We start from the raw sequence: 9,318 nt of genomic DNA on the forward strand, positions 1-9,318 counted from the left end.
AATTATACTTTAACTCGCCACAGACACACACCACACATTATAACTACAGACGTTTTTAATAATTTGTTCATCAGGATCTGATGTGTGACTAAAGTGTTCCCTGAATTGTTTTGAGCAGTGTACAAACTTAAAAAACTGTCCTATCAGTGAAAAATTGTTACAAATACAAAAAATACAAAAACTCATCCAGGACCACAGAATGAAAGCCTGCTAACATGGGATGCATGATTTAATGCTGTAATGACTGGCTCATAAATAGGGCTTTGACATTTGCCCAAAAAATCATATTCGAACTTCGTTTGTTTATTAATATTAATATTCGAATATATTCGAATATTTATTGATAATATTTTGATCATTAAATGCCTCCAGTAAGACCTATATTAGTATCAAAAGAAAGTCGTTTTTCTTTTGTTCTATGTTCTGTCCACCAGAGGGCAGTGTATCAATCAATAGACAGAAAAGTGTTGACAGGTGGGCTCTCAAGTTGCTGGTCGTGGAGTGGTCGATAAGTTTAGTCTTACATATTTTACAAATAACTTTGTCCTTTCTCATTATTTTTCCTTGTTTCAGGAAACCAAAGAAGCGCCACACATTACTCCTTAAATTTTCCGGCGTGTATAGTTCTCCTTCCGCACTCGTAGCCTTTTGCTCCGCCATTGTTTTTCTGTGAAAGAGTGTAAACAGGCGTCAGGCGCTAACGACGTGATAACGTACAGAAGCCCCAGGTGATCAATGCTCATGAGCTCGCGTTTCACAAAACAGGCTGAAAAAAGCCTCGATACTGGATTGAAAACTACGTTTTCAGGCAAACACATTTACCGAAAACTACGTTTTCAGGCAAACACATTTACCAAAAATAATGCTTATTATAGGTTCTAATATTTAGAAGCTGCCCGATATTCGTTCGAATATCTTTTTTTTTTTAATATTCGAATTATATTCGAATACCGAAGTTCGATGTCAAAGCCCTACTCATAATATGTAACAGTTTCAGTTTTAGCTGTCTGTAAAATACACAGTGTGTTAAAGACATATTATATGAGCTGAGGTTGAACTGTAAAAGGAAAAAACAAACAAACACCTTAATCAAAGTGTATGCACTATGCATTAAAACAGACAAAATGATTCAAAAATGAAAGTTAAAAAACTTAAAATGTATCAACAGCTGCATGAGGGTTAATATTTATCGTTTTTTTTGCAATTTGTTTATTTAGTTCCATGTTTATTTATGACTTTATTTTCTTTTTAGACATACGTTTCATTCTCACATTTTGTCCACGTGACGGTTACTAAATCAAACAAAGCCTCTCCTTCCCTCCACTGACTCACTGCCTCACCCACTCAGCAGGTCAGAACTGAAACTAACAGAGCAGAACACACAAGAAGTTTCCACCTTCACACGAAAAAAGAGCTCATCCTTTGTTTTGTCACTGTGTCCTGACAGGACCACACCAGCACAGCTGAGCAGGGAGGTGATCACCAGGAGGAGAAACACCTCTGTTTCTGTTCCACTGAAGTGAAAGTAAACTCAGTTCAGTTTCTGTAGGTTTTGAAATGATGTGGTAATGATTTCACCTGTTGATCCACTGGATGTCTGTGAAGACATCACAGGTTTTTAAAGCTGACTTCACTTCTGACACTCGACTCAGCTGATACACACCAAACTGTCCACGGTGAGCTGCTTCTTTCTACATTTCACAACTTACCAGACATGTTTTTTTTTAAATAAAAAGAACTATTTTTTGTTTTGTGCTAGCTTTAAAGCTAACTCTACAGCTCATGTTCAAATGTCTTTGTTTGATTTCTGCAGATGTCTTATAATACCATCGTTTTCTTTGACCTGGAGACCACTGGATTAGGTAACAATCTGTTTGCTTAGTAATCATTTATCAGTGTCAATGTCAGAAATAAGATTCATTCATTCATTCTTTTATTCATCTTTATCGGACAATTGTGTTAAAGGGGGAACATTGTTTCCTTTTTTTTAAAAATAAATATTTTTATATTAGTTATTTTATTGAGTTCGAAGGTTCATATGTGATCTTAAAAATAACAGATCCACTTGCTGGAGATTTTTCAGAGCTTTCAGCCGCATGTTGTTGCCTTCATTACTAAGATCCTTCTGTCAAAGTAATTATGTTCAGTTCTACCATTGTGTGCGACAAAATAACTGAAATAGTCCTTTAGTCCCGATGTCCACCTTTGCTGCCTTCATAATTACTACAGCCACTCGAGGTCGACACCTAACATTAAATGTAAATATGGGTGGCACTAATCTGCTTTCACAGTCGACCTATATGGTAGTTTTTCTGGTGAGGATTGGGCTGTTTTAGCCAGTTGTCGAAGAAGTACTGAGATCTTTAACTTAACAGTGTAAAAATACTCTGTCAGTAGTCCTGCATTCAAAATCTTACTTAAAAGTCCAGCGTGTTGGATTTAGTGGCATCACAGTGAGGTTTCAGAGTGCAACAAACGGGACATCACCATGCCTCTTTTACTTGGAAGAGGGTTAGAGGGTAATGCACCCACATCCTCCTTGCTCATCGGCATTATTAAGCTCATCGTCCCTTAATGAGGGCAAGCATCCTCTGTTTGGTGCTCATGGTATAAAAACCCCATATTGAATAGAAACAAACGGATAGTACAAGGCAAAGGGGCAGTGTCGATCATCCAGCCGCAGATGTCAAGATATTGTTCAGACAAGATTTACATGCAGCGTTTTTCCTCTCAGCACACAAGCCCTTCATCCCAGCGCTCCTGAGATTTCAGTCTCTTCCAGTTCATGAGAAATGAAAGTGTACAGTTTGATCAGTGAAAGGCAGATTATCACAAGGCTGTCATTACACTTTGAGCAATTAACATTACACAACAGAGAGTTAGGGTGGCATGACAGACGCAGTAGAGTTGCAACATGCAGAGTCATCATCATCATGCAGACAGTGACTATCTAAATGTTAAATACAGACCCCTGTGAGCTTGGCAAGATTTTTATAAACTTTCTTGCATTTCAAAACAATGTTTCAAATGATTACTTGATTAATTGAGATAAAAAGTATTCAGTGGAAATAATCATTTGTTTGTTCAGTAAGTTAGTTAAAACTATCCTTCCTGTCGTAGGAGGCCGGTCATTAACCGCTGAAGAAACTGAAACTAGACACAGGGAGGATAAGTGACGTGCCTGAGTCTGCGGTACTGGCTTTGTGTGGGCGTGTACAGCTTGAATGACTCAGTGGTTACAATGGCCATGACAACAAGGCTGCATATGCAATCAAACCGACAATATCAGACATTCATTTACTGACAGTACATTTCTCTACTTTGCAGCTTGCTTTCTTGTTTTGAATATCAGGATATACAGTTCATCTGGATTCCTGCTTCTTGCGATGCTAAGCAAAGCCTATAGAGGGAGTGTCTTTGACCCCAGAAATCAAGAAAACAACGTCCACTTTCTGAAAATGTTCAAAACCAAGAGTGTTCATAGTCCTTAAGAGGTCCTATGAATTCCTATCTAGCACAGTTGTTTAGGAGAGGAGTTGTTTGTTGTATTGTCCACCTCTGTATCACTCTGTGGTTGATCTCTGTGAAATACAGAAAACCCACAATATTTCAGCCGTTTTTGGTTTTTTTTTGTATATACTTCCTTGTTCTCTTAATCAATCTCTTTCTATTATCAGACACTGACGTGTGTGATCTCATCCAGTTGTCGGCCATCCGTGGAAACACTGTCTTTAATGCCTACACCCTGCCCCGCCGCCCCATCACAAGGAGTGCCTCAGAGGTCACAGGCTGTTCCGTCCATGATGGAAACTTGTTTGTCCGTGGGACTCCAGTGCACACCGTCCCTCTTTCTGATGCCCTCACCTCCTTCATCGCCTTCCTCCGCTCCTTCCGTCGCCCCGTGCTGCTGGCGGCCCACAGTGCAAGGCGGTTTGATGCACCGGTGCTCATGAGAGTGCTGCGACAGTTCCACCTCCAGCAGAAGTTCCAGCAGGTGGTGACAGGGTTTCTGGATACCTTCCTGCTGAGCAAGAATGTCTATCGAGGTCTGGACAGTTACTCTCAGAAGAACTTGGTCCACCACTTCCTGGAAGAGACCTACGATGCTCATAATGCTGAGGAGGACGCCAGGATGCTGCAGGAGCTGTTCAACACGTGGAATCCTGGAAGCAGAGATATCTCCAGATTCACCTACAGCTTGTCCCAAGTGTAATAAACAAGCAGCAGGAAAAAACAAGAGTAAACCAATCAGGACATGAAAAGAGAAATATTCCACTAAAATAAGCTTTTCTTTGCAGTTTTGTTCTCATCTCAATAAGCATTAATATAAGCAATAATATGTGATAAACCCCAAACTGATATGTTCATTCTGTATAATTATTGTTTAGATTTGTTGATGAATTGTACTGTAACATGTCTCATACTCACAAGTGTTGTACTCTTCCAAAAAATAAAATAAAAAACAATTTGATTCTTCTACACAACTTGGAAGTTTTTTTTTATTATTAGTTGTTGGGTTTTTATGCTGTTTGATAAAAAGTGAGTCAGGGTCCTAAAAGTAGAGTTTGCACAGGTTGATCAGTGGAGCTTTGTGATATAAATGCATCACTGTGTACTTAAAGTGTTAAAAGTGCTGAAAATACAATTAATTTAATAAAAAATGTTTCTTGTGTAGAATGAAGGGACTACAACTTCCATTTCATACTACATTCCTGCACTGTATAATGACAATAATATATATAATATAAATTGATAAATGAAATAAATAAAAAACCTTGACTCTTGATATATACAATCATAACACCACAAAACATGGCCAAAAATGTCCTTTTTGAGAGCAGTTACAGACTTTATGTCACATTTGGATGTACTGTAATTTCTATGTGTATGTCATACTTTGAAGGAATCCCTGCCAGGTAATTTATACACAAAAGGAAAAGAGTTTTAAAAATGGTAAATCAAAAAACTAATGCAATTTCTTTTTCACGTTTACCCTATTTATTAATATGATTGTCCAGTAATATAATCAAATGAATCAAATTTTTGAAATCTGAGGATTAATCAAAGTAAGAAAAAAACAGATTCAAATAATCTAAAACATGCTCAACATCAGATCTGATAATTGGCAAAGTAGGTAATTAGTTCACCCATAGTATACAACATAATACATAGCCTACATGTACATATATTTAGTTGTATAATTTACTTAAGAATATGTAATGCCAGAAAATTACTTATGATATCAAAGTATATCAAATGCCTACTATTTGTATGGGTACTTTTCACTTTTACTCAAGTACTATTTTAACACAACATCTTTCTGTGTGACTTTTGGATACTTTCTCTGTCTCGTTGCGTGTCCTTGTGTCTCCTGTGGAGGGCAGCACGCTGCCTGGGACGCTTGTATCAGTTCCGTATTTTACAGACGAAGAAGAAAGGATTTCTGCGCATGCGCAGACCGATAGCTTGGGGAAGTGGATTTTCTGTGAACAAGCTTGTTTTTGTTGGAAATTATACTTGAACTTGCCACAGACACACAGCATACATTATATCTACAGACGTTGTGACCATTTTATGCTTTAATGTTCGGCTACAGCTCCTTTTTCTGGTTCTCTTCGTGTAAATTCATCATCAACGAGGCTTTTGTTTTGAAAGTCTCGGGTCGAGGCTGTCAGTCTATGCAGGTATTTAAAAACAGGGCGGGAAGATGTTCATATTCACAAGTGTTTACTAAACACTAAAGCTAGCTAAACACGCGCTGACAGTATCCGTTCTATGTGTTTGATTAGTTTATTTCACAAAATTTCTCTGTCAGGTTTCAGAAACTTGATTGAAACTATTGGAGGGATGCAAACATCAGAACCAGACGGAGGGGAAACGTCTCAACAGCCGCTGGTTTTCTTTGACCTGGAGACAACTGGACTGGGTAACATCACTTCTTCTGTTGTATGACTTCTGACAGATTAAACTTTACTGTCATGGCATGAAGTGTCCATGTTTTGTAAGTCACTTGTGTGTTTGTTTTCTAAGGGGTAATCATAAGACATGTCCACATTGTTTCTGTAAATGTGGGCGCATGGGTGTTGTGGACACTGGACATCAGGGGCTCCAGCAACATCACTGTTAAAGGATAAGTACCGTTTTTTACAACCTGGACCTTATTTCCAGCAAAAGATATGGTCATTTACTCACCCAGATAACTTTGGTGTCATTCGGCGTCGTTCGGACGAAATTAGATCCAGTGTAGCGGCGATATATCCATATAATGGGAGTAACGGGGCATCGACACACAGCCTCTATATAGCGCATTATCTGCCACGAAACTAGTTAATTTCATCAATATTTTGTTATGAAATGCTAGCGCTATTAGCCTCTGAGTCCGGGCTCGTCTATTGTCAACATCCGGGGTCTGTAGGTTGAGCTACTACCTCTGACCTGGAAGATGTCGTCTCTGAGCTGCGCGCGCACCCGCGACAGCCCAGCTTGTTTACCTGTAGCTGCTACTGCTAGTTTGACCCCGGATGTTGATAACGGACGAGCCCGGACTCAGAGGCTAATAGCGCTAGCATATCGTAACAAAATATTAGTGAAATGAACTAGTTTCGTGGCAGATAATGCGTTATATAGAGGCTGTGTGTCGGTGCCCCGTTACTCGCATTATATGGATATATCGCCGCTACACTGGATCTAATTTCGTCCGAACGACGCCGAATGACACCAAAGTTATCTGGGTGAGTAAATGACCATATCTTTTGCTGGAAATAAGGTCCAGGTTGTAAAAAACGGTACTTATCCTTTAATAACATCAATTAATTAGTTTAATTGAACATAAAGAAAGCTAAGAAAATGCTTTCTAATTCAAATCGAGCCTGTTTAAGATTATTTAAGACTTTTCTCTGTTGTAGCTAAATATGATTTAGTACATTGAGGCCATCAATGACTGATTGTGTTCTATTTTATCAATTTAATGATTAATCATCTTCTAAAAAGGGACAAATGGCTAAATAAATGCACAAATTACAAGTTTCTAGAGCCTAAAGGGACATTTTTATACTGCTGACTGAGTTTACAGTGATATGAAAGAGAGAAAAACAGCAAAAAACTTAATTTATTGGATTATATGTGATTTGAAAGATTCATTGATTGTCAAAATTGTCATTCAGAGTGAGTCAAGACAGTGAGCGAGACTGTTTTATGGTCAGACCAGATTTTTTTATGAATCTTAATCTGAAGTATTACCTTGATTTGTTATTTAATTTGCTCAATAATCCCAAAACGGACACTGTTGTCTGGTTATTTTATCCATTAACAGTTTATCAATTGATTTTCAGGGTAATTTATCTTCATGAGAAAATATGAGGTAAAGTATGATTTTTACCTGTTTAATTTAGTCAAACTGTGTCTGATTCAGCCTATTAGGGCTGCACCTGAAGATTATTTTTATTGTCGATTAATCGATTAGCAGCCTTTCTCAAAGCCCAAGATTTCGTCATCACGTCTCTTTTTGTGCACAACTGAAAGATATTCAATTTACTTTAAAAACAAAAACCGGCTAGAGGCTAGAATCACAGAATTTTGGCTTTTTTTTCTTAAATATTTACCTAAACCGATTAAACAATTATCAGAATAGTTGGCGATTAATTTACCAGTTGACAACTAATCGATTGATCATTGCAGTTTTACAGTCTACAGTCTTTATCAAGTTTTCATGGATCTTGGCGGTGAAAAATCCTCTGAATCTCATGAAGTGACGCCTTTTATCTACATCTTTATTTCTCTAGATCGAAGCTGTGAGATCGTCCAGCTGGCTGCAGTGAGCGGAGGCCACTCACTGAACCTCTACGTCATCCCTCGGTGCCGAATGCAGCGAGGAGCAGCCAGAGTGACCGGCTTCAGGGTCCGCAGACAGAGACTCTACCTCCATCGACAACTTGTCCTCACCAACTCCCTGCGAGAGGTCCTGGTCGCCTTCATAGCTTTCCTTCAAATGCTGGGATGCCCGCTTGTCATAGGCCACAACATTCGCCGCTTCGACTGCCGGCTGCTGGCTCGAGCCCTCGATGAACTGAACCTCAGAGCAGAGTTTGAGTCGTCAGTTTCAGGCTATGTTGACACACTCCCACTGGCTCGTGAGATGCTAAAGGACCACTGCCTGCAGAGTTTTCGACAGGAGAACCTGGTCCGGGAGCTGTTGGGTGTGAACTACAAGGCCCATGATGCTTTGGAGGATGTGCGGGCATTACAGGCACTGTATAGTGTGCTTCAGCCCACAGGGGAGTTGATCTGTAGGCATAGGTTCACTCTGAACACCATGGAAAACAAGCCAGCTCCGAAATCCAAAGTGCCCTGTCAGATAACAGAACATCGACCCCTGTGGGAGCACTTCGGACAGACAGTCGAGGTCACAGAGAGCAAAGAAGAGCGCCAAGATGGAGAACTTAATGAGTCATAAAACTTTCTACATGAATAAATTATTTTCAGGTTGAGAAAAGAAATTGCAAACAGAGTCAAATCTGTCAGTTTCCTCCAATGGTTGATGGTGGAACAAATGGAAAAAAAGAAAATCACTTCAGACATCTCCAGTGAAGCAAAATGAAAAACTGGATGAGCTGAAGCTTTTGAAAGGTATGAGTAACGTACAAACACAATGCAAGTCACACAACACTTCTTTGGCCAGATGCAGCATTTAGATTAGGGTTTGATGGGTTTTTCCTCCACCTAATATGGCCATTACTTCTTCGAGACTATCGTAATTGGCTTTGTCAATCTGGAGTTTCAAATCTAAAAACCTCAGTCTCACTCTTTTGATTATTACAAAGACCTGCACTTTCATGTATTGCACAACATGTTGTTTGCTACATTTTCACCAATTATTTCACCTGCAACAAACAGGCACATTGTTTTTATCAATGTTGAGTATTTCTCAGCAAAAAGAGATTCAGACATCGATTTGTAAATGGTGAAAATGTAGTTGATTGGTGGCCAGACTTTAAAATGTGTCTCTTAGTTTGATTTTCGGTCATCACTCAGTGGAAATAGCGATGATGACTGATGAAGACTTGATGTACTTATTGTGAATTCACTTCAAGGTTTCGATGAAAAAAAGTTTTATTGCTGGTAAATAAATCTGCTAATAAATGTATATCTCTACACCATGTCCCAAATGATAATACTTTATTGCTGGTTGGTGAATGAATATTTCAAGTAGGCCTGGTAGATATGGAGAAATCAATATCACAGTATCAATAAGAGTGTTTTTCTATTATTATATCTCACTATGATGATGAATTAATAGTCTGATTTATAATGAATAAATCA

The 9,318-nt window shown here is 38.8% G+C and overlaps 2 protein-coding genes across 2 annotated transcripts; both read left to right on the plus strand.

Annotated features, from left to right (window-relative positions):
- The first annotated feature begins 1,261 nt into the window (after nt 1–1,261).
- On the plus strand, nt 1,262–4,456 carry LOC311263701 (three prime repair exonuclease 2-like). Its single transcript, XM_084363971.1, has 4 exons — nt 1,262–1,351; nt 1,448–1,676; nt 1,814–1,862; nt 3,678–4,456. The coding sequence occupies exons 3-4, from the start codon at nt 1,814–1,816 to the stop codon at nt 4,211–4,213; spliced, it is 585 nt and encodes a 194-aa protein (XP_084220097.1). The 5' UTR covers nt 1,262–1,351; nt 1,448–1,676; the 3' UTR covers nt 4,214–4,456.
- Nucleotides 4,457–5,443: 987 nt separating this feature from the next.
- Nucleotides 5,444–9,152, plus strand: LOC311264058 (protein PML-like). The gene is made up of 3 exons (XM_084364597.1): nt 5,444–5,684; nt 5,816–5,926; nt 7,782–9,152. The coding sequence occupies exons 2-3, from the start codon at nt 5,848–5,850 to the stop codon at nt 8,450–8,452; spliced, it is 750 nt and encodes a 249-aa protein (XP_084220723.1). The 5' UTR covers nt 5,444–5,684; nt 5,816–5,847; the 3' UTR covers nt 8,453–9,152.
- The last annotated feature ends 166 nt before the right edge of the window (nt 9,153–9,318 follow it).

Source organism: Pagrus pagrus, assembly GCF_965226575.1.
Source record: "Pagrus pagrus genome assembly, chromosome: 10".
Classification (NCBI taxonomy): Eukaryota; Metazoa; Chordata; class Actinopteri; order Spariformes; family Sparidae; genus Pagrus; species Pagrus pagrus.

What these genes read in the sequence shown, in the direction of transcription:
- LOC311263701 (XM_084363971.1), top strand. Translation starts at nt 1,814, where the DNA reads ATGTCTTATAATACCATCGTTTTCTTTGACCTGGAGACCACTGGATTA. An exon ending in CCTGGAGACCACTGGATTAG is followed by an intron (nt 1,863 to 3,677) that starts GTAACAATCTGT and finishes TTCTATTATCAG; the next exon opens with ACACTGACGTGTGTGATCTC.
- LOC311264058 (XM_084364597.1), top strand. Translation starts at nt 5,848, where the DNA reads ATGCAAACATCAGAACCAGACGGAGGGGAAACGTCTCAACAGCCGCTG. An exon ending in CCTGGAGACAACTGGACTGG is followed by an intron (nt 5,927 to 7,781) that starts GTAACATCACTT and finishes TTATTTCTCTAG; the next exon opens with ATCGAAGCTGTGAGATCGTC.